Source organism: Martes martes, assembly GCF_963455335.1.
Source record: "Martes martes genome assembly, chromosome: 4".
NCBI lineage: Eukaryota > Metazoa > Chordata > Mammalia > Carnivora > Mustelidae > Martes > Martes martes.
The window spans coordinates 77121349-77147878 of record NC_137891.1 but is presented as its reverse complement, the minus strand read 5'-3'; the positions used below and the strand labels follow the sequence as shown (position 1 = coordinate 77147878).

The following is a 26530-nucleotide window of genomic DNA, read 5'->3' as shown; positions in this document are numbered from 1 at the left end:
TAGAGAGAAAGGATCAGGAGGAAGCCTGGAACAAACAACTTAGAAGCCACGAAAACAGAATCAGGGAAATAAATGATGCCATGAAACGTTCCAACATCAGAATTATTGGAATCCCTGAAGGGGAGGAGAAAGAAAGAAGACTAAAAGATATAGTGGAACAAGTTCTCCATGAAAAATTTTCCCAATCTCGCGAATGGAACCAGCGTTCATGTACTAGAGGCAGAACGGTCTCCCCCCAAGATTATAGATTCTTGAAAGTCCTCAAGACACCTAATAGTAAGAATGAAGAATTATAATTGTAGGCAGGCCCTCTTGAAGGCAGCTAGGACAAAGAAGCTCCTTACATACAGAGGAAAGCCCATCAGAATAACATCAGACCTGTCCACAGAAACCTGGCAAGCCAGAAAGGGCTGGCAAGGTATATTCAGGGCACTAAATGAGAAGAACATGCAGCCAAGAATACTTTAGATGGAGAAGATAAAGAGTTCGAAATAAAGACATTCGAAATAGATGGAGAGATAAAGAGTTTCCAAGACCGGCAAGGCTTAAAAGAGTATGTGACCACCAAGCTGACACTGCAGGAAATATTAAGGGGGGTTCTATAAAAGAGGAAAAATCCTAAGAATAGCATTGAACAGAAATACAGAGACAATCTACAGAAAGAAAGACTTCAAAGGTAACATGATGTCAATAAAAACGTATCTATCAATAATCACTCTCAATGTGAATGGCCGAAATGCGCCCATAAAACGACACAGGGTTGCAGATAGGATAAAACAACAGGACCCGTCCATATGGTGTCTACAAGAGACCCATTTTGAACCTAAGGATACAACCAGACTGAAAGTGAAAGGATGGAGAAGCATCTTTCATGCCAATGGGCCTCAAACGAAGGCTGGGGTAGCGATTCTCATATCAGATAAATTAGATTTTAAACTAAAGACGGTAGTCAGAGATATAGAAGGACACTACATAATTCTTAAAGGGACTGTCCACCAAGATGATCTAACAATTGTAAATATCTATACCCCCAATATGGGAGCAGCCAATTACATAAGAAAACTATTAATCAAGATAAAGAGTCATATTGATAAGAATACATTAATAGTAGGAGATCTTAACATGCCTCTCTCAGTAATAGACAGATCATCCAAGCAGAAAATCAATCAAGAAACAAGAGCATTGAATGACACACTGGACCAGATGGACCTCATAGATATATACAGAACATTCCACCCTAAAACAACAGAATACTCATTCTTCTCAAGTGCACATAGAACCAGAATAGACCACATACTGGGTCAAAAATCAGGGCTCAACCAATACCAAAAGACTGAGATTATTCCCTGCATTTTCTCAGATCACAATGCTTTGAAACTGGAGCTCAATCACAAGGAAAAGTTTGGAAGGAACTCAAACACCTGGAAGCTAAAGACCACCTAGGCGGTCCTAAGGGGGAAATACATAGCCATCCAAGCCTCCCTCAAAAAAAATTGAAAAATCCAGAATACACCAGCTGTCTCTACACCTTAAAGAACTGGAGAATCAACAACAAATCAAACCAACTCCACATGTAAGAAGGGAAATAATCAAGATTAGAGCAGAGATCAATGAGGTAGAAACCAGAGATACAGTAGAACGTATCAATGAAACTAGAAGTTGGTTTTTTGAAAGAATCAATAAGATTGATAAACCATTGGCCACACTCATCCAAAAGAAAAGAGAGAAAGCCCAAATTAATAAAATTATGAATGAAAAGGGAGAGATCACAACTAACACCAAGGAAGTAGAAACAATCATCAGAAATTATTATCAACAGTTATATGCCAATAAGCTAAGCAACCTAGATGAAATGGATGCATTCCTGGAAAACTATAAACTCCCAAAGTTGAAGCAGGAAGAAATTGACAACCTGAATAGACCGATATCTAATAACAAGATTGAAGCAGTGATCAAAAACCTCCCAAAAAACAAGAGCCCAGGACCTGACGGATTCCCTGGGGAGTTTTACCAAACTTTCAAAGAAGAAATAACACCTATTCTCCTGAAGCTGTTTCAAAAAACTGAAGCAGAAGGAAAACTTCCAGACTCTTTTTATGAAGCCAGCATTACCCTGATCCCCAAACCAGGCAAAGACCACACCAAAAAGGAGAATTTCAGACCAGATGTATCACTGATGAATATGGATGCCAAGATTCTCAACAAGATCCTAGCAAACAGGACCCAACAGCACATTAAAAAGATTATCCACCATGACCAGGTGGGATTCATCCCTGGGTTGCAAGGATGGTTCAACATTCGCAAACCAATCAATGTGATAGAACAAATCAATAAGAGACGAGAGAAGAACCACATGGTCCTCTCAATTGATGCAGAAAAAGCATTTGACAAAATCCAGCATCCATTCCTGATTAAAACGCTTCAAAGTACAGGGATAGAGGGAACATTCCTGAACTTCATAAAATCTATCTAGGAAAGACCCACAGCAAATATCATCCTCAGTGGGAAAAAGCTCACAGCCTTCCTGCTGAGATCAGGAACACGACAAAGATGCCCACTCTCACCACTCTTGTTCAACATAGTATTAGAAGTCCTAGCAACAGCAATCAGACAACAAAGAGAAATAAAAGGTATCCAAATTGGCAAGGAAGAAGTCAAACTCTCTCTCTTCGCAGATGACATGATTCTTTATATGGAAAACCCAAAAGACTCCACCCCCAAACTACTAGAACTCATACAGCAATTCAGTAACGTGGCAGGATACAAAGTCAATGTGCAGAAATCAGTGGCTTTCTTATACACTAACAATGAAAACACAGAAAGGGAAATTAGAGAATCGATTCCATTTACTATAGCACCGAGAACCATAAGATACCTGGGAATAAACCTAACCAAAGAGGTAAAGGATCTGTACTCGAGGAACTACAGAACACTCATGAAAGAAATTGAAGAAGACACAAAAAGATGGAAGACCATTCCATGCTCTTGGATCGGAAGAATAAACATCGTTAAAATGTCTATACTGCCCAGAGCAATCTATACTTTTAATGCCATTCCAATCAAAATTCCACCAGTATTTTTCAAAGAGCTGGAGCAAATAATACTAAAATTTGTATGGAATCAGAAGAGACCCCGAATTGCTAAGGAAATGTTGAAAAACAAAAATAAAACTGGTGGCATCACGTTACCTGATTTCAAGCTTTACTACAAAGCTGTGATCACCAAGACAGCATGGTACTGGCATAAAAACAGACACATGGACCAGTGGAACAGAGTAGAGAGCCCAGATATGGACCCTCAACTCTATGGTCAAATAATCTTTGACAAAACAGGAAAAAATATCCAGTGGAAAAAAGACAGTCTCTTCAATAAATGGTGTTGGGAAAACTGGACAGCTATATGTAGAAGAATGAAACTTGACCATTCTCTTACACCGTACACAAAGATAAACTCGAAATGGATAAAAGACCTCAACGTGAGACAGGAATCCATCAGAATCCTCGAGGAGAACATAGGGAGTAACCTCTTTGATATCAGCCATAGCAACTTCTTTCAAGATATGTCTCCAAAGGCGAAGGAAATAAAGGCAAAGATGAACTTCTGGGACTTCATCAAGATAAAAAGCTTCTGCACAGCAAAAGAAACAGTCATCAAAACAAAGAGGCAACCCACGGAATGGGAGAAGATATTTGCAAATGACAGTACAGATAAAAGGTTGATATCCAGGATCTATAAAGAACTCCTCAAACTCAACACACACAAAACAGATAATCATATCAAAAAATGGGCAGAAGATATGAACAGACACTTCTCCAATGAAGACATACAAATGGCTACCAGACACATGAAAAAATGTTCATCATCACTAGCCATCAGGGAGATTCAAATCAAAACCACATTGAGATACCACCTTACACCAGTTAGAATGGCCAAAATTAGCAAGACAGGAAACAACGTGTGTTGGAGAGGATGTGGAGAAAGGGGAACCCTCTTACACTGTTGGTGGGAATGCAAACTGGTGCAGCCACTTTGGAGAACAGTGTGGAGATTCCTCAGGAAATTAAAAATAGATCTTCCCTATGACCCTGCAATTGCACTGCTGGGTATTTACCCCAAAGATACAGATGTAGGGAAAAGAAGGGCCATCTGTACCCCAATGTTTATAGCAGCAATGGCCACGGTCGCCAAACTGTGGAAAGAACCAAGATGCCCTTCAACGGATGAATGGATAAGGAAGATGTGGTCCATATACACTATGGAGTATTATGCCTCCATCAGAAAGGACGAATACCCAACTTTTGTAGCAACATGGATGGGGCTGGAAGAGATTATGTTGAGTGAAATAAGTCAAGCAGAGAAAGTCAAGTATCATATGGTTTCACTTATTGGTGGAGCATGACAAATAATATAGAGGACAAGGGTAGATGGAGAGGAGAAGGGAGTTGAGGGAAATTGGAAGGGGAGGTGAACCATGAGAGACTATGGACTCTGAAAAACAACCTGAGGGTTTTGAAGGGGCGGGGTGGGAGGGTGGGGGAACCAGGTGGTGGGTATTAGGGAGGGCACAGATTGCATGGAGCACTGGGTGTGGTGAAAAAACAATGAATACTGTTACGCTGAAAATAAATAAAAAATTAAAAAAAAAAATGTCTATGCTGCCTAGAGCAATCTATACTTAGAATGCCATTCCGATCAAAATTCCACCAGTATTTTTCAAAGAGCTGGAGCAAATAATCCTAAAATTTGTATGGAATCAGAAGAGACCCTGAATCGCTAAGGAAATGTTGAAAAACAAAAACAAAACTGGCGGCATCACGTTACCTGATTTCAAGCTTTACTACAAAGCTGTGATCACCAAGACAGCATGGTACTGGCATAAAAACAGACACATAGACCAGTGGAACAGAATAGAGAGCCCAGATATGGACCCTCAACTCTATGGTCAAATAATCTTCGACAAAGCAGGAAAAAATATCCAGTGGAAAAAAGACAGTCTCTTCCATAAATGGTGCTGGGAAAATTGGACAGCTATATGTAGAAGAATGAAACTCGACCATTCTCTTACACTGTACACAAAGATAAACTCGAAATGGATAAAAGATCTCAACGTGAGACAGGAATCTATCAGAATCCTGAGGAGAACATAGGCAGTAACCTCTTTGATATCAGCCACAGCAGCTTCTTTCAAGATATGTCTCCAAAGGCAAAGGAAACAAAAGCGAAAATGAACTTTTGGGACTTCATCAAGTTCAAAAGCTTCTGCACAGCAAAAGAAACAGTCAACAAAACAAAGAGGCAACCCACGGAATGGGAGAAGATATTTGCAAATGACAGTACAGACAAAAGGTTGATCTCCAGGATCTATAAAGAACTCCTCAAAGTCAACACACACAAAACTGATAATCATATCAAAAAACGGGCAGAAGACAGGAACAGACACTTCTCCAATGAAGACATACAAATGGCTACCAGACACATGAAAAAATGTTCATCATCACTAGCCATCAGGGAGATTCAAATCAAAACCACATTGAGATACCACTTTACACCAGTTAGAATGGCCCAAATTAGCAAGACAGGAAACAACGTGTGTTGGAGAGGATGTGGAGAAAGGGGAACCCTCTTCCACTGTTGGTGGGAATGCAAGTTGGTGCAGCCACTTTGGAGAACAGTGTGGAGATTCCTCAAGAAATTAAAAATAGATCTTCCCTATGACCCTGCAATTGCACTACTGGGTATTTACCCCAAAGATACAGATGTAGTGAAAAGAAGGGCCATCTGCACCCCAATGTTTACAGCAGCAATGGCCATGGTCGCCAAACTGTGGAAAGAACCAAGATGCCCTTCAACAGATGAATGGATAAGGAAGATGTGGTCCATATACACTATGGAGTATTATGCCTCCATCAGAAAGGACGAATACCCAACTTTTGTAGCAACATGGACAGGACTGGAAGAGATTATGTTGAGTGAAATAAGTCAAGCAGAGAAAGTCAAGTATCATATGGTTTCACTTATTGGTGGAGCATAACAAATAATATAGAGGACAAGGGTAGATGGAGAGGAGAAGGGAGTTGAGGGAAATTGGAAGGGGAGGTGAACCATGAGAGACTATGGACTCTGAAAAACAACCTGAGGGTTTTGAAGGGGCGGGGTGGGAGGGTGGGGGAACCAGGTGGTGGGTATTAGGGAGGGCACAGATTGCATGGAGCACTGGGTGTGGTGAAAAAACAATGAATACTGTTACGCTGAAAATAAATAAAAAATTTAAAAAAAAAAAAAAAGAAAGAAAGGACGAATGCCCAACTTTTGTAGCAACATGGATGGGACTGGAAGAGATTATGCTGAGTGAAATAAGTCAAGCAGAGAGAGTCAAGTATCATATGGTTTCACTTATTTGCAGAGCATAACAAATAACATGGAGGACATGGGGAGATAGAGAGGAGAAGGGAGTTGAGGGAAATTGGAAGGGGAGGAGAACCATGAGAGACTATGGACTCTGAAAAACAATCTGAGGGTTTTGAAGGGGCGGGGGGTGGGAGGTTGGGGGAGCCAGGTCGTGGGTATTAAGGAGGGCACGTATTGCATGGAGCACTGGGTGTGGTGCATAAACAATGAATTCTGTTACGCTGAAAAGAAATTTAAAAAAAAAAAAAGATATATTTTGTCCAAGCAAAGTGATTTTTGTTTTCTACCTTGTGAAATACGGTTTCTTTTTTCAAAAAAAAAAAAAAAAGGACAAAATATAGAAGCCCCCAAATTCCGTATTATCCATTCCCTTAAGCTCATTTCCATGAGAATAATATAAAAATGTATTACTATCCTCCACATTGTTCAATGTAAACACATTCTTGATCTTTTCCTGCTGCATGTATTTTTCTTTTTGCTAGAATTTCCTATTCTATTAGGACTTTTAAAAGCATTCTTGAAATAGTTGTAATTGCTAATAGAAAATCCTGAAATCTTACAAGATTTCAAAGACAAACTGAACAAGAAGTGAATGACAGAGAAACAGTCTATCATACAGGACAATATCAAAAACTGCCAAACTGATGAAGTAGTATTTGAGATAATCAAATCCTGCTCCTTCCAAACAGAAATGTCACAACAAAGAATCAAATAAGGAAGAAAAAAATCTCTGTGCCTTCCCTTGGAGCTGTACTGGAGCCTCACCTTTTCCAGCTGACTCCCCTTGACTCCTATGAGTCTCTGAGTCTCCCTGACTCCTATGCTCAGAACTCCAAAGGACATCGCCCATGCTCAGCTTCTGGGTCCTAAGTATAGTTATGAACTAGAAGTATGACTTGACAAGTAGTATGGAACCTCATTAATATTTGTGTACATGAATTTTACTGACCTTAATTCTACATGAAATTCTTTGTACATATTTATGACAAAATCAATGGGCACACAGGTGGTGCAGTCGGTTAAGCACATGACCCTTGGTTTCAGCTCAGGTCATGGTCTCAGGATTGTGAAATCAAGCCCTGCGTCAGGCTCAGTGCTCAGCAGGGAGTCTACTTGAGATTCTCTCACCCTCCTCCCACTTTCTCTATAGAATAAATAAATCTTTTCTAAATAAATAAGTAAATAAAAATAAAATAGAGTCTTTTTAAAAAAATAGCCAATCAATATAGAATGACATAAAATAAAACCTCCCAGTTATCACCCCTCAGTACCACTGTGTAAAATGCAGATTCTATGCATTATATGTACATCTTTTTTCAAAAAATACAAAGATTATACCCTAACTTTCACTTGTAATTTTCTTTTTCCATTTAAGAAATCTTATACTTAGAGATCTGCCACATTTTTAATCATCAATATAAGGATTTTAAATCCACTGTGCTCTCTCAACTTTGAAGAAGAATTCCTTCATTCAACAACATTTACTCTGTTGCTTACATTATCTGGTATGCGGAAGGAACTCCACTTTATTTTCAAATATATTTGTAGTTGGAATCCAACCGAAGATGAGGAAGCCCATTTGCCCTTGCAGTTCTAATAAACTGTTCGACAGCTACAACCCCAGACTGCCTGGAATGTCAGAAACTAATAAGGAACATAAGGCATCCGTCATTCTAAGTTCTCAACTTTTCCCCAGAAAGGTTCTACTAGTCTGTATTCAGCATTGATTCAACAAATATTTACTGAGTGACTGCTATGTGTAAGACACTGTACTTGCACTGAACACACAACCATGCAAACAAACCTCAATCCCTTCCATCAGGGATCTTACAGTCTAATGGAGAAAGAGGAAAAGCACTGAATTACAGAGCGTACTGGAGTTTGACATTGAACTGGAGTGCAATACAACAAAAATACCATTAAGAAAGGGAGCAGGAAATGCGGAGGAGATGGGTGCTCTTTTAAATAGGATCCTTGGAGAGGAACTCACTGCTAAAGAGACAAGTGACAGAATCCCAGAAAAGTAAAAAAGTAAGCCATGCAGCAATTTGAAGGGAACAGCACTAATGCTGCAAGATGGCAGAACGAGGGCCATGCACTTATAAATGCTGCCCTCCTTCCCGTGGCTGCTCTATGCCATGTGACTCCTTAATATTCTTAATATTCTTCAATGGCTTCCCCCTGCCAAGGAAAAGTCCTAAAACCCTATGTGATCTCTAAGGTCCTGAATACCCTGGGCCTGCCTGTCTTACTTCCTCACTCTCCCCACACCTGCACCCCTACAGCACCACTCGCTCTCCTTTCTCTGCCCATGCTCTCCAAACACTTCCCTATAGTGGAGGCACAGGCCTCATCCCTCTGCTTCCTCAGTAAAGCTGAGAAAACTTGCCCACATGAGACCCCTAACTGTAAAGGACCTGTGCTTCTCTCTTACAAGCACTGCCAGAAGGGTACTAAAATAATCACAGTGTGTAATTACCTATCTAATGTTGTCCTAAGATGAAGCCCTGCCCATCCCATTCAGTGCTTTTGGCACCATGCACTGTTCCTGGTAGGTACTCAATATATATTTCTTGACTGAATGAGCAAACAAAAGAAATACAACCAAATTTCATTATATCTTACACAAATTCCAAATTGAGTGGGACTTTAATAGATATGGTCCCATAATTAACATTTTTATCCCCGTAACAATCAATACTGCAGATATATATACAATACAGCACCATTATCTTATTTCTTTTTGGAGCTGAAACTAAATCTGTCTGGTAGTATGGATTTTATGTAACTGTCTAGTACTTTCTTTTAATTTACCTCAATTTGAAAACTACTATAAGGGGTGCCTGAGTGGCTCAGGTCCTGATCTCAGGGTCCTGGGATCAAGCCCCACCTCGGGCTCTCTGCTCAGCAGGGAACCTACTTTCACCTCTCTCTCTGCCTGCCTCTCTGCCTACTTGTGATCTCTCTCTCTCTGTCAAATAAATTTTAAAAAATTAAAAAATAAGAAATAAAAAAATAAGCCAGTCATAAAGAGACAAATACTGTATGATTCCAATTATATGAGGTAGCTAAAGTAGTTAAATTTACAGAAACAGGAAGTAGAATGGTGGTGACCAGTGGCTGGGGAGAGAGAAAAAAAGGAAGTTATATAATGGATATAGAATTTCAGATTTCCAAGAAGAAAAAAAGGCCTATAGATCTGCTTCACAGTAATATGAATATATTTTACACTACTTATTTAATTATACACTAAAAAAAGGGGGTTATGATAAATTTCGTAGGTTTTTTTTTTACATTATTCATTTATAAGGAGTTATACACCATGGCCAATAATGTAATCTGCCATATTAACAAGCAAAAGATGAAAAATGCCATAATCTTATTAACTTGTTTAGAAATAGCATTTGACCAAACAATACCCATTCACAGGGAGCCTGCTTCCCACCCCCCCACTCTGCCTGCCTCTCTGCCTACTTGAGATCTCTGTCAAAGAAATAAATAAAATCTTAAAAAAATAAAAGCTCACCATCTTTAAAAAAAATTTTTTTAAAAAGAAAACTAATATAAATTGCTAGTCAATTCTGGCTGTACCTCATATCGCCCTATTTTACTAGAAAATATTTACGGTAAAAGAGCTCACTTAAGCCAGATGATAATTTTCATTTAAATTACTAAAGTAGGGATGCCTGAGTGGCTCAATCCATTAAGCATCTGCCTTTGGCTCAGGTCATGATCCTAGGATCCTGGGGTCCTAGGGTAGAGCCCTGCATCAAGCTCTTTGTTCAGCAGGGAGTCTGCTTCTCCCTCTCTCTCTCTGCTCCTCCCCACTACCCCCCCACCCCCATGCTCATGCTCTCTCTCTCTCTGAAGTAAATAAAATCTTTTTTATAAATAAATAAATAAACAAACAAACTGCTAAAATAATTCACTTCTCCACTAACAAAAGTATCACCCATATGGGCAATTTGGACTGACTTAATAACAACAACAAAATACATACACACAAAAAAGATATTTTAGGTACTCATTGCATTGTTTCCTAAATTCTATTTGTTTAAATGTCATCCAACCAGAGTTCTTCCTTAAGGTAAACTTTGTTTTTTCAAGAGTCAAAATGTATCTTCTAACCTTCACAACTAATCAAAAAACCGTCAAAAAAGAAATTTAAAACGTTTTATAAAAATAATTTATTAACATTTTTCAAAGGATTTTTAAACAATTAAAATTAAAAATAAAAGGGAAATATTATGATACCCAATTTTTCAGATGAGCCTTAAAAAGGAGATGTAATTTGCTGAAATTAAAAGAGTGAGTTAATCTTGGACTAGTCCTAGGAATCCACTCTTTTCATGGTTGAGCCAGAGTTCTCTGTGCTGTACCAGACATCCTGGGCTGAGAATTGGCCACAAGATGACCTCTCACTGCAGCAAAACTCACTGGTAAAGAAAAACTATTTTTACTTCTCAATACATCTAAGAGAAATTTTCCAGTGTTGCTGAAATGCAAACTCTCCTACTTTATGGTGGAATAATCACATCACAGGAAAAATAGCAATCGGTAAAATTCCCCTTCGTGGCAAATATGATCTCAGAGATCCATATGCTGCAGAATTACAAAGTAATTCAAGAACTAAGGAATCAGAAAGCAGGCAGGCAACAAAAGATAAACATAAAAAATAGTGATATTGTACCAAAATAAAACTAATGTTATAAAAATATTTATAGACATCATTTTCAATATTCACCTTCATAATGCTGGGATTTAAGTACAAACTAAATGAGAAAGAGCAAAGATAATATTCATTTAAACTTTGAAATCGTGGGCACTTGAAAAGACATGTCTGCATTACAATAAAATCACCTGTCCCACAGAGTAAAAATGCACAGTATAGTGGAATTGGTGAAGCACCAAGTTGAACTTTTCAAACACATATGTGACTAAAATAGACTCCAGAAGCCAGGTTTACATGAAATGGAGGGCTGCTGATTTTAACAGTCCCAAAAGTATTTAATGTTTCATGAATATTGTACAAATATTTTCTTGTAGAACTAAAAAGTGAGTGTGAGCATATATGTGTGTCATTCTTAATTCTATCACAGACATTCACTTTAAAAAATAACACAAGACAGAAAAAATTACACAAAACAATGCAAGTGTCAGTCGGGACTGGAACAACTGAAATTCTCCATAGTTTGTTGAGGGACACATAAATTGATTGAGAACAATGATTTGTAGTATCTACTAAATTTACATATACCTTACAACCCAGCAATTCCATTCTAGAATTAAGTGCCCCAGACACAAGTGATTACAGTGATCACATCTATCCAAAGACAGGTACAAGAATGTTCATAGCAAGATTATACATAATAGACAAAAACTAGAAGTAACCCAAAATATCCACTAATAACAGAATAGAGAATATTCATTTAATGGATTACTACTACTACGGCAATAAAAAGAATGAATTTCTGTTAAATGCAACATGAATGAATCTCACTAGCACAATACTGGCAAGAGAATTCATATACATAAGAGCATACTGTATATGATTCCACTACAATGAAGCTCAAGATTAGGCAAAACTAATCACTGGTAATAGATACCATGAAAACAATAACCTTGGTGAGAGTTTAGTCAAAGGGACGTATTGAGCAGGAGGACACAGGACATGTAAATTCATTTAGCTGAACAGTTAAAATCTGAGCATTTTACTTTGTGTGAGTTAAGACGTAATTATAAAAACACAACACAGTGGCTAACTGAAGATAATAAAAAAATTAAATTAAAAAAAATTTTAAAAAAACAAGAAAGAAAAGAAAAAGAAAAAAGACAAAGGAAGGAAGGGAAAAGAGAAGAGGCTTTGCCTATCAGGAGTTTTGCCAAATTATCTTTGGCAAATCACTCAAAATCTTTAAAACTGTTCTATCATCAATAAAGGGAAATACCAGCCCCAACAAATTAAAGGGAGAAAATCTCCTCAAATCTGAACTCTAATCAGTTCTACAAAGCACAAAAAAACCATAAGGTATATTATTATTACCTCATATGCAGGAACTAAAATACATATATAAGCTCAAGAATTCTCTTGAATTTGGCTCACTCAAAGAGATCTAGTCAATACTCATAAAATACTAAGATTAAGTTAATGCCTAAATTAAGATAATTTAGTCTTACACTTGTTTTACCCCAAAAAAAGTAATTTCATTATTAATTTACAAATTTCTAAATCTCCTTCAAGCAATGCTTTCAACCTAATTGGCTCAGTCACGTAACAAGATTCTTTACTATACAGAAAAATTGTGAACTTGAGAAAATATTACTTACTTTATAAATTATTGCTTTGTATACAACTTCAAAGAACACATCTAATGCACCATATTAGATTACTTATTGTTATTATCAGTTCTGTGCTTTGGCAATGATTTGTAAAAGAAAATCTTATACTGAAATACCTTATCACTTAAATTTCTTTTGTATTGCCAGAATATACCTCCAGACAGTCCTCCCAAAAAATCTGATCAGAAAAACAAAACTCACAGATTCTTATCTTCCTCCTTAATGTTCATTCTGTGCATTTATTTTAATGATCCCCAATATTTAAAATGCATTAATTTTGTGGCAAGAAGATGAAAGGCAATTAAAAATGAAAATCCTCCAGGAACTGCTTTAGGTAAATGACAATGCTCCTGAAACTTACACAGACGCCTGATTGTGAATTACTTTGAGTCGTCACAGACTTCACAGTTCACCAGCCAGAGCAGACCACAGTTAAATAACAGGCCTGAGCTGTATGAATTCCTGACACAGCCTACTTATTTCTGCTACCTGGGCATCACTTTCAATGTAGTTAACAATGAACTAGTAAAGAACTAAATCATTAAAGTACTCTAACTCTTCCAGAAGACTGAAAAGTGCTGTATCAGTGCAGCATTAAATTAAAAACAAAGTCAAAACAGTAAAACTATCTTCATATTAACAAGGATATTAGAACTGCCACAGAAAACAATTTAAGAAATTTGGCCAAAAGCCAAAAAGACTATCATTTCTCTTATTCTAAAATGCCATTATGTGCTAAAACATGCATGAATCCTAAAGACATTATGCTGAGTGAAAGAAGACAGTCAAAGTCAGGAAATGACAGATGCTGGCAAGGATGCGGGAATGGAGAACCCTCCTACACTGTTGGAGGAAACACAAGCTGGTGCAACCACTCTGGAAAACAGCATGGAGTTTCCTCAAAAAGTTGAAAATAGAGCTACCCTATGACCCAGCAATCACACTACTGGGTATTTACCCTAAAGATACAAATGTAGTGATCCGAAGGGGCATGTGCACCCAAATGTTTATAGCAGCAATGCCCACAACAGCCAAACTATGGAAAGAACCTAGATGTCCATCAACAGATGAATGGATAAAGAAGATGTGGTATATATATATACAATGGAACACTATGCAGCCATCAAAAGAAACGAAATCTTGCCTTTTGCAACCAAGTGGATGGAACTAGAGGGAATTATACCCAGCGAAGTAAGTCAATCAGAGAAAGACAATTATCATATGATCTCCCTGATATGAAGAATCTGAGAAGCAACATGGGGGGCTTAGGGGGCAGGGAAGGAAAAAATGAAACAAGATGGGATCAAGAGGGAGACAAACCATAAGAGACTCTTAATCTCACAAAACAAATTGAGGGTTGCTGGGGAAGGGGGGTAGGGAGAAGGTGACTGGGTTATGGACACTGGGGAGGGTATATACTATGGTGAGTGCTGTGAAGTGTGTAAACCTGGTGATCCACAGACCTGTACCCCTGGGGCTAATAATACATTACATGTTAATTAAAAATTAAAAAAAAAAAAAAAGAAGCCAGTCATAGACAACCACCACACACCATGTGCTTTGCTTTTATGAAGTGGTCAGAAGAGACAGAAAAAGAAAAAGAGACAGAAGACCAGTGGTTGCCAATTGGGAGTGGGGAGCAGGAATGAGGAATAACTGTTAATGTGTACAAGGTATCTTTCTGAGGTGTTAAAAATGTTATAAAATTAGATTGTGATAATGGCTGCACAAGTCTGTAAATATACTAAAACCTACTGAACTGCAAATGAATGGATTTTATGGTGTGTGACATACATTTTGATTTTAAAAAAACTTACAATTTAAAAAACTAAACAAAACTGAAAATTTATTTCCTCACTTGCCACCTTTCCAAGTCCTCAATAGCCACACAGTGGCTACCACAATGGAAAGTTCCAACATTATGGAAAGTTCTGATGGATGGAACTGCTCCAGAACATTAAAATGCAAGAAGAAATAATAAGGAGAACCTGGCAACTTCATCAACTTACTTACTATCAATGAAACAATGTTTATCTAGTAGTAACTAATGCCAAACTGTATCCACAACAAAACAGCCAGAGATCAGGAAACAGTCAGATGGGGAATCACCTTGGTCCCTCCTACACAAGTATAAGTGAAGCTGGACAGAAGAAAAAGAAAAGAAACAAACAAGAAATTCCCAGATTCTTTCAAAATGCTGCAAAGATTCTGAGAGATCACCGTATTCATCTTCTTATCAGGGCATCAGCACTAATCAATGTCCACAGCTGTGCAGCTTTCTCAGAAGACTTGAGTACTAACATTAGACAGTTAGTAAAGAACTGAACAGCTTAAGGCAAGTGTGTTAAGATTTGGTATCATTTATTATTTTTATCTCCAGGCAAAGACAACATAATACATGCTAAGGAAAAGTCTACTTATATAACATCACTTAAATAAAAACGTTTTTAATGATCCACTCATAACTTACAATGGTGCTTCTGTGGCCATTTTAAAGGTAAGACTGTTGAATCATTCTTATTTCACATTTTGCAGTATAAAACTTGTGTTTGTTTTACACTGACATCAAGTGGCAATATCGTGTAATGCAACTTCCCAAACTGCTTTTCTATGCTCTTGGAAAACTGAAAGGGATTTTTAAAATATAATACCAATATTTTTACATGGCTGAGCAGGCTATGCGACTTGGAGAATGCCTAAAGACCCACCTACAACTTCTATTGCCTCAAAAGGAATTCTCTTGGCAAACAATTCCTTCCTTTGGGGTTTTTGCCACTCATTAATTGAATGACTTCATGAAAACTGGTATTGCCATTCTGTGCAGCCTCACTGCCCACATCTATACAATGTGGCTTACAGTAAGACCTAAGTCAGAGAGGCAGTATGAATATTTCAAGGAGATGTAAATGAATAAACCTGTGCCAAGCACATAGTAAGAGCTCAATATTAGTTACCAACTCAGATTCCCCTATTAAATCATATCAGAGCAGAAGCTACCACATTACACTCAACTTATTAAAGTCTGCTTTCCAAGTTGAGAGCCATCTGAAAAAGTAAGAACCTTCAGGACGAGGCAGCAAGCATGTTTAAAGTTTGAAGGGTATGAAAGGGAAGAAGGTCAAAAATCAAAGGTCATCTTTTCCTTACCCACTATTACCTCTGATGCTAATTCTGTTTGGGATGTATGTGCAGGAGTCTAACAGGTAAACCACTTTGACTAATGTATGCCAATTCAATTAATTAGTTTTATTCTTCGAATACACTGGACGGACAAGAACATCATGTCACCAGAGCTTACAACTCATTATGTAAGCTTTAATAATTTACAAACATGTTAATCACTCAAATAAGTTTATAAGATATATAATTCTGTAAACATCTTTTTAAAAATTTATCAATAACTCCAAAACATGAATTAAATAATTTTTCAGAATTTCAAACCCGTAAAAATTCAAGTCATGAAATAAAAGATTCTCAATTTAAACATGTGCTTATGACTGAATATCTAGACTTCCAACCTGTCACCTCTGACCCCAAGATTGCTCATCTAGTTCTACACCTTGTTGTGATTCCTTTTCAGAAGGTTAACAGCCATTTTCTGGCCTAACACACTATTTGTGAAGTCCTTCAACACCTGCCCCAAGAGAAGCCCTGCTCTTGGCTTTGAAAATGGGTTCTGCTGTCACCTCCAGTGTCAGACCACACAAACAGATATATTCCATGCTGATTACAAAAGTACTGTTAATTAATATGGATATGAAATGGCTCCTACACAGCTTCATTTAGGTCTACCACACAGGCGGGTGGGAGACACCACCCTCTGAAGATGCCTTCCAGTTTCCCAGAGATATTTCCCAGTAATGAAGATAGATGCACCTCACCAACATTTCTAACTTTCTTTTTTCCCTATCTTATTCTCAATTAGCTCTAATCATGCCAACCCTTACTTGTCCAAACTTATTGCCAGTTCTTGAAGTATTCAGAATATAACAAAGATAAACTGCTCTCAAATGGGGAAGATAAGTCCAACCAAGAAGGAAACCTGGGGAGACGTGATTAATTTTAACCTTTACCCTACAAAATGTGGGGAGAGTTTGGCCAAAAAAAAGGGCAGGTAGGGGTTCCGCCCAATATATATCCCCACATAAAGCCTTGAACAACACTGTGCAAGTAACCAGCTTTATCCCATCAGGAAACTGAAATGTTTTCAACTCCTTGACACACTGTTCACATATCTGTTAAGCAGATGTTGGACAGGTTATCAAACAACGAAAGCGTGAAGAGAGTAACTTTATGATTTTTCACTCCAGCTGTATATCTGAATTCAGACTCTTGCCTTGATTCTCAGGTCTAAGATAAAGGGACCTGAAAAGAAGAGCAACAGGGAAGAGCAAGTCTCCTGTCTACCAATAGACCATAAATATTTATATATACATAAATATAGAGTTTTTACAATGCTATTAACCTAACTGAAGGTTAATATGGATTTACATTTGGGGAACTAGTAAACATCTTTAAAATTTTAAATGACTCAAAATAACTTATACTCATGGTGTTAGGAGGCCAGTGAATTAAGAAGGAATATACTTACATCACTTGAAGAGACTGTTCCTGTTTCAACAGCGACACCGCTACCACGCAGTTTCTATTACGAAATAAATAACTTATTACTTAGTTTTGTTTTTAATTTTATCCTAATTTATCAGCTTATGAAAGGGAGCTAAGCAAATTTTATAATTTTTTTTCCTAATCCTACTTAATGGAGTATCATCAACTAATAAAAAGCATGGGGATGACACAAAATATTCTAAATATTACACTCTTCCAGACAACTTAATTAAAAATGGAACAATAATAAACTGAATACTAAGCTCCACTAAATTTCATAAGTGAAGCTGGTACAAATTTCCAAGTCTCAGAATTTACTTACTGAATTGTTTTTCAAGTAAGAGGACTATCTTAAACTGAACCATCTACAATATATTATGTGGCAAAGCTTTTAAAATAGGTGTCTAGTAATGGGAAGATTCTACACAGAACTTAGATTATCGACAGCAATCCTAGCAAGTTATAATGACAATCAGAATTTCACATGTTATATAATGTCTAAATGATACATAAAAATGACTGAAGAAAAGTTAAGGTAGAAAGCCAAAGGTTGAATGTACAAGAGAAAAGCAGTAACGAATTTCTGAAAGGAAATTTTTATTTAGTTTTATTCAAGCTGATTTTATTTACTATCTACTAATTGCCAGGCATGAGGCCACCTGCAACCCATATAGAATGCTTAAACTACCAAAAAAGGAAAAGCTCTTAAATGTCACTACAAAGTCAACAAAATATCCAAACTTGCAACTAATTTGGACTTTTGAAAGTTTATTTCTATTAAAATTATGAAATTGTGGTTCTTGTTATGAGGGAGAAAACACTAACAATAGAGAAAAAGAGATCTAGTGCCATCACATGACACTTAAGCAAAACAGCAAACAGAATGCCAAATAATCCTAGGTTTCATTCCTTAAACAAGAAGTCTGTAATTTGATCCTGATAGAAAGCTATGGAATAAGTGTCTGCCCACAGCAAAAGAGACAGTGCAATTCAGATCCTAGTAGAAGCAGTGACCAGACTCTGAAAGGCAAAGCCAGAAGGGGCCTAAGCATCCTGAAGAGTCACTTTGTAGCAGGACTTGCAAAGCAGAAACACAGAACCAGAACTACTTAAAGCCAAAGACTTGGTGATAAAAAGAATGCACCAGAAAGATAAAGAAAAGGTCTTTTAAAGCACTTATCTAATACTAAGAAGCTCAGTTCTAATGAAGACTGTTCTAGACACTGAAATATTTTGTTTCCACTAGTGATGATAAGGATATTTCCCCCAATTCTTGGACAGAGTTATAACCATAGTTAATCATTCCAAAAGTAATAAGTCATCTGCAAGGCACAATATAAATGTTATTCTTGTGAGGTAAAATCTAAGATGAAACAACCCAAAATGTTAGTGGCAAACTACAGCATACATTCTTTCCTACCCATTTTCATTTTATGAATCCAGTTACAATACAGCCTCACTACCATTACCATAAAGCTAATGCTAAAACAGACTGAAGTGGTCCAAAGGAAGAACTAATTTCAAAAAAGGAAAAAAAAAAGGGGGGGAGGGAGGGGGAAGGGAAGGTTAAGCATTCTGACCCTAAATGATACACACCTAGAAATTTAAAAGCTCATCTTCACACACCTATTTTTCATGTTCTAAATATGTTTTTTAAATACCTCACAAATTCAGTAAAATCCACAAATTTGTGGCTCTTGTAAAAATACCTTTGAAAACTACGCCATGGGCGCCTAGGTGTCTCAAGTCAGTTAAGCATCCAACTCTTGGTTTCAGCTCAGATTGTCAGATCGAGTTCTGCAACAGGCTCCATGCTCAACAGAGTTTGCTTCTCAACAGAGTCTGCTTCTCCTCTCCTTCTCCCTCTGCCCCTCCCCCTGCTCTCAAGTTCTCTTTCTCTAAAATAAATAAATCTTAAAAAAAAAAAAATTAAGCCATACAGACTGTTAAAATTTATGCTATTGACATAAAAAATAATAATATTCAATACACTCCAAAATATCCCTATCCAAATATAAAAGACAATTAGATTTCCCCAAAAAGGCAAGCAACGATAAGACAAAAAGTAAACCCAGGTAAATGTCATGGTGTCTCTCCTATGTCTCAAATTAAAATCGATTAAAATGTCACCTGAAATCTGAATTACAAAAATTTATTTCAAATAGACATTTATTTGAGGCGCCTGGGTGGCTCAGTGGGTTAAAGCCTCTGCCTCCGGCTCGGGTCGTGGTCTCAGGGTCCTGGGATCGAGCCCCGCATCGGGCTCTCTGCTCAGCAGGGAGCCTGCTTCCCTTCCTCTCTCTCTGCCTGCCTCTCTGCCTACTTGTGATCTCTGTCTGTCAAATAAATAATAAATAAAATCTTTTAACAAAAACAGACATTTATTTGTAATCAAACACTATTATAATGCACTAAGTACCTATATTATTTTCCTGGTCCCATTCCTCACATAAGACATTCCCACACCAAAATCTCATTCTCTTTTATGCTTTCTTCCCCAGAATACTCCTTCCCCACCCACCTTCATTTCACTCCCTTTCTGAGGATCACTCCCAGTCTCCCCCTTACCACTAATATCAGTCACTGGAAGCCTAAAGGAAAGAACCACTGAGCCGCCATAAGTGTCCTATCTTTTGCCTGTCCTAGGGAACCAGGAAGACAAAAACAGAAAACCTGTCATTTTCCCCATCATTTAACCAGCAAGTTATTTTCTTCATGGAGAAGTAGAGCTAGAGAGGTCTGAAGGCAACCAAGATGACCACTAAGCAGGCTTCATGTTTACCAGTGACAGTAAATCCTGGGAAGGTGCCACTGTGCAATGGTTACCTCGCAGCTGTACCCAGCAGCTCCAGGCTTACCTGGGGGCACCTGGAAGCCTGGTATGGACTCTTGAGAAAGACCAGAATAACTGGATTGATTGATCAATGATCTGTGTAATGTGCTGTCTGTAAAACTCCCCTGACAGTACCCAAAGACAGTTTGTTTACTGGTGTAACAAGTCAGACAGCTTGGCCTGGTTTTGTGACCAGAAGGACATAAACGATCCCACTAGAAACTTACGAAGAGCTCTCCCCAAACCCAAGATTTCCTGCACAAATCCTGAAAGTTCAGAGTCTCCAAGGCAGACATGGGAGCTGCACCTGAAGTCTCTCAGTCTGAAGTTTGCCTACACTCTGTATTCTGCTATGCTGTTTCCTTTTCTCTTCTTACAAGCCTTCCATGAGTATGCTGTCTGGAATGTGCCAACTCCTCTCAGTTCTTCCACCTATGTGAGCTTGGTAGCCACCTGGAAGGAAGAGACTCCTTGCCCACTGAAAAGCATGAAAGGAAAATCCCAAGTGGCAGAAGGACAGAAAGGTTTGAGTTGAAGCTAGTCAATGAAAGAAAAAGTGAAGCATACTACCATACCTGAGAGTAGTTTGACTTACTTATCAAGTTCAAAACGGCATAATTTTAATATAACCTTTTTTGTAATTTCACTAATAGCTTAATATGGGTGTCACATTCCCTTCAAAGATACTAAAAAAAAAAAAGTGTCTTTTACCTGTGAACTCAGCTGAGTTTTTATCCAATTGAAATAGTAATTTAAGTCACTGCCTTCCATTAGTTCTTTCCCCCAAGCTGCTAACTTTGCAATAATTCTTGCTGCCTGAAAAATAAGAAATGTATTTGAATATTACATTGATTCTAAAAGCACATCATATACCTTTAAAAGCAGGACTCAAAACCACTTTGCTGTGATTTTTTTTTCAATACTCAACTCCTCCCAAATAAGTTTGTATTTCATTTTTAAAAATATATTTTGCAATACAGTCAAAATGTATTTTTAAATAGTTCCTTTCGCATGCTCAAAAATGTTTTACTAACAGCAGTTCTTGATTTGAAAAGTTTAAAGACATCTACTGAAATGAACAGCCTCAGGAGCTCCACTACTACAGCCCACTCCATGCTGGGAATAGAAAAGGCTTGTACAAAGATTTACTCTCTCAACTCTCCTCTCATACCTCCTCTATACTCCATAAAAGACTGTTCAGTGTTAAGGCTTCCAAAGACAGTCTTTCAGGGTAAGTTTAAAACGGGAGTGTGTTTAAGATATTAAAAAAACAAAACAAAAACAAAAACAAAAACAAAAAAAAGATATTAAAAAACAAGTAATTACTAAATTAAAATAAAAATTAAGCACAGAAAAAAAATTAAGCACAGTGGCTACTTCTAAACAAAATTTTATTTCTATAGCAAAACATGGGTTAATCCTATCACAATCTAAAGCTCTTTTTGCATGCAATCTAGCAAAGACTTTTATGCTAATGAACTCTACAAATACTCTACAAAACTTAAACTGTATCAAAGCAACTCTATCTCCTTTGTCTTCCCAATATCCCCACATTACTAACCATCAATAAGGAAACACTGCTTTGAAAAATTAACATTACAGCCTTTACTCCTCTGGGAACTGGGACATTACCAAGTCATAAACAGCCCAAATGTGTTTCTTTCCCAAATCAGAAATTTGATCAATTCAAAATTTACCATATGAACAGTAAAGAGATCCTGCCGATTCAACATTGGCAGAAAGTAGGACCAGGCAGTGTTCTTGTTGCGTTTAGCATAGTCAAAGAAAATACTAACCCGCTGGTGATTTTCCTAAAAAAGAAAAGAGGTATCATTAATCGGAATGCATTTTACTACTGTGCACTGCTTCTCAACCTTCCATTCTGTGTCCCATCAGTCAGTGTGATTTTCTTCCTCCAGTTGTTATTATGGGTCCAGGGTGATGAGGGGGGCAGGCATACGTACTTTAAAAATAAAATCACCTTTGGGAGGGGCCTAGGTGGCTCAGTCAGTTAAGCACCTGACTCTTGATTTTGGCTCAGGTCATAATCTCAGGGTTGTGAGATCGAGCCCTACGTTGGGCTCCACTCTCAGTGGGGAGTCTGCTTGAGATTCTCTCTCTCTCTCTCCCTACAGCCCTCCCCACCAGCACAAGCACATGTACAGGTGCATGCTATCTCTCCTTCTCTAATAAACAAATAAAACTTTAAAAATATAAAATAAAATAAAATCACCTTTAATTATTGTGATTAGCTTTAAGTCAAGTGAGCCAAGCTAGCAGATCCCAACCCTGCAGGATGTAGCAATCTAAGTTACATTTAATCTGAGCCTGCACCTCTGACCTAACCCTTCCCAATGTTTTTTCCACACAAATAAAATCAGGTTACTCCTAAATATTATGATAGAAAAATCAGGGCAGATAAAGATATCAAAAAAAACAGCATATAACACAAGCAGAAAGACAGAGGATTTGAAAAACAATTAATTCTTAGCTCAAAACAAGCATACTCTACCTCTCACCTAAATTTTACCTGCATTTCACTGGCTCAAATATACTTTCTGATTCACTAAATGAATATGGTTCTAAGTAGCAGTATTTGGTAAAAGCACAAAAAAAAAACCCACATAAACAATAATTTTTCAGATCAACACTTAATTCTTTTTAAATACATTGTTTTTAATCTTGGTCTGCTAACAGTTACTTATTTGAGGAAGAGACTAACATCTCTAAGTAATGAATCATTCATAGTTCAAAATAACAATTGCAAGTTACAATGATTTTATCCAGGACTCAAAATTTGGATAGGTCATTTACTCCATTGGCGGGTTATTTCCCAAGCTAAAACTGTAATATCATTTAAATGAACAAAGTAGACTACATACAGAAAGAACAGAAAATATTTTTGCATTTTAAATAAGTTTAAAATTCATCTCCCTTGAGGTGTCTGGGTGGTTCAGTCAATTAAGTCTCTGACTCTTGGGGCGCCTGAGTGGCTCAGTCATTAAGCATCTGCCTTCAGCTCAGGTCATAATTTCAGGGTCCGGGCATCAAGCCCCACATTGGGCTCCCCACTTAGCGGGAAGCCTGCTTCTCCCACTCCCCCTATTTGTGTTCTCTCTCTCGCTCTGTCTCTGTCAAATAAATAAATAAAAACTTTTTTTTAAAAAAGCCTCTGACTCTTGATTTCAGCTCAGGTCATGATTTCAGAGTTGTGAGATCGAGCCCCACGCGGTGCTCCCCACTCAGCAGGGACTCTGCTTGAGATTCTCTCTCTCCTTCCCCCTCCGCCCCTCCCCCTGCTCTCTCTTGCTCGCTCTCTCAAATAAGTAAATAAAATCTTTCTTTTAAAGATTTTATTAATTTATTTGACACAGAGAGATCACAAGTAGACAGAGAGGCAGGCAGGGTGGGGAGGGGAAAGCAAGCTCCCTGCTGAGCAGGACTCGATCCCAGGACCCTGAGATCATGACCTTAGCTGAAGGCAGAGGCTTAACCCACTGAGCCATCCAGACGCCCAGTAAATAAAATCTTTAAAAAAAATTCTTCTTTCTTGACTTTGTGGTCAAGAAAGATGTTTTGTAGTTTCAATTCCTTTGTGGTTTCAATTCCTGCTTTAAAACGTATCACAGCAACTTCTTTCAAGATATGTCTCCAAAGGCAAAGGAAACAAAAGCGAAAATGAACTTTTGGGACTTCATCAAGATCAAAAGCTTCTGCACAGCAAAGGAAACAGTCAACAAAACAGAGGCAACCCACAGAATGGGAGAAGATATTTGCAAATGACACTACAGCCAAAAGGTTGATATCCAGGATCTATAAAGAACTCCTCAAACACAACACACACAAAAAAGACAATCATATCAAAAAATGGGCAGAAGACAGGAACAGACACTTCTCCAATGAAGACATACAAATGGCTATCAGACACATGAAAAAATGTTCATCATCACTAGCCATCAGGGAGATTCAAATTAAAACCACATTGAGATACCACCTTACACCAGTTAGAACGGCCAAAATTAGCAAGACAGGAAACAACGTGTGTTGGAGAGGATGTGGAGAAAGGGGAACCCTCTTCCACTGTTGGTGGGAATGCAAGTTGGTGCAGCCACTTTGGAGAACAGTGTGGAGATTCCTCAAGAAATTAAAAATAGAGCTTCCCTATGACCCTGCAATTGCACTACTGGGTATTTACCCCAAAGATACAGATGTACTGAAAAGAAGGGCCATCTGCACCCCAATGTTTACAGCAGCAATGGCCACGGTCGCCAAACTGTGGAAAGAACCAAGATGCCCTTCAACGAACGAATGGATAAGGAAGATGTGGTCCATATACACCATGGAGTATTATGCCTCCATCAGAAAGGATGAATACCCAACTTTTGTAGCAACATGGACGGGACTGGAAGAGATTATGCTGAGTGAAATAAGTCAAGCAGAGAGAGTCGATTATCATATTGTTTCACTTATTTGTGGAGCATAACAAATAACATGGAGGACAAGGGGAGATGGAGAGGAGAAGGGAGTTGAGGGAAATTGGAAGAGGAGGTGAACCATGAGAGACTATGGACTCTGAAAAACAACCTGAGGGTTTTGAAGGGCCAGGGGGTGGGAGGTTGGGGGAACCAGGTGGTGGGTATTAGGGAGGGCACGGATTGCATGGAGCACTGGGTGTGATGCAAAAACAATGAATACTGTTATGCTGAAAAGAAATAAAAAATTTAAAAAATAAATAAATAAAACAAAAATACTGGATGAGTTAAAAAAAAACAACATATCTTACAGAGGAGGAGTTAAGATGGAAGAGCAGCAGGGCACTCTGAGCTAGCCTCACAGCTCAAACACAGCTGAATCAACCAAATCATTTTGATCTGAGGATTAAGAAAATCTGCACAACTTAAATTTTTTTTTAAGATTTTATTTATTTATTTGAGAGAGTACAAGAGAGAGCATGAGGCAGGGATGGAGGGAGAGGGAGAAACAGGTTCCTTGGCCGAGCAGGGAACCTGATGTGGGGCTCCAAACCAGGACCCTAGGATCAGGACCTGAGCCCAAGGCAGATGCTTCGTCAACAGAGCCACCCAGGTGCCCCCAGGACTCTGTGATTTAGAGTATTTTAGAAATGGAAACTATAACTGAAGGAAACACAAACACTAAATTTTGGGATATTTAAAGACCAACCCTACCAATTTTCTCTCCTCCCGATCAATACCCTCTTTGCTGATTCCCTTGGTGACAGATTTAAGGCTCCCAACCCTTGAGACTGGGGTTTTAAGGTTCTGTCATTTTAAATTGTATCGAATAATTTATAATTAGTTACGAATAATTTGGTGGGAGGTAGCTCCTACACCCTCTTCAGTTGTAGAACTCTTCAGACAGAACATGGCTGATGCAAAGTTCAAAGACATGAATTAGGGGAGAGAAAAGCCATGGTCCCCTGAAGGGGAGGCAGCCCTTTTAGTATAGGGAAGTCAGAGCAGGGGAGCAAGCAGTGTGTAGGGTTTGCAAAAGATGCTGCAGTGTGGGGATCCCCTGGGTTGCACTAAGAGAGAATACTCCCCATCCTGAGTACACTTGGAAGAGGCTATGTATTGACTCTAAAGAGGAAAGGCCTACCAAGCAACACTCATCAGGCAGACAGATGTGTACAAAGAGGACAGAAAACCTGGTCTTCAGCTTTTCCTGGGGCGCAACAGATTCCAGCCACCCTGCATAAGCCCTGAGACTGCTTTTCTGGGACAGAATGGAACAAGGCGTACCAGGAAGCTCTCTACTGTGGGGTAAGGGAGAGGGTCTGAGTCTTGCCTGGCCCTTTAAGATTTGGAGTTTTGAATCCCAGTCCCTGGCCAGAGCTAAAACACAGAACCATGATACCAGGCATGCCCGAGCACAGACAGGTTGAGGGCAGGGGTCTGACAAAAGCCAGGGACACACAAGGAGAGGCTGTTCACTTCGTAAACTTCAGTGGCTTCGTAAACAACGGTGGCTGTGAGTTCCCCTTCTGGGGGACAAGAGGGTGGGGTAGCACCATTTTTCCAAACATATACACTTACACACACCCAGCCCACCAGCACCATAGGACTTCAGAGAGAAACACACTGCCTCCAGTGGAGGCCGGAGTCCCCTACAACAAACCCCACACCCCTGCGCCCAGCAAGGGCATCCTTATAATGGCAAATCTGACTGTGAGCCAGCCCACCAGGCCTCTCTCTCAGAAGACTAACACGGGCCCTGGTGTGTGACAAGCCTACCAGTCACAGAGTACTCCAAAGAATCAGCTTCAGTTCTGGTGGAAACAGAACAAGGCTTTCTTTTTATTTTTTTATTTTTTTACTTACTTTA

General features: G+C 38.5%; 1 protein-coding gene across 4 annotated transcripts in view; it reads right to left on the bottom strand.

Annotated features, from left to right (window-relative positions):
• Window positions 1-26530, bottom strand: part of ATP6V1H (ATPase H+ transporting V1 subunit H) — a 147085-nt gene that overhangs the window by 103200 nt on the left and 17355 nt on the right. For 3 of the 4 annotated variants that reach the window (XM_080801765.1, XM_080801767.1, XM_080801764.1), the window contains exons 5-7: window positions 21886-21999; window positions 20900-21004; window positions 17339-17392 (exon numbers count right to left, since the gene is read on the bottom strand). In XM_080801765.1, coding sequence (XP_080657891.1) covers window positions 17339-17392; window positions 20900-21004; window positions 21886-21999 — 273 coding nt within the window. The remainder of the gene's footprint in view (window positions 1-17338; window positions 17393-20899; window positions 21005-21885; window positions 22000-26530) is intronic. The other variant, XM_080801766.1, reaches the window with a different exon arrangement.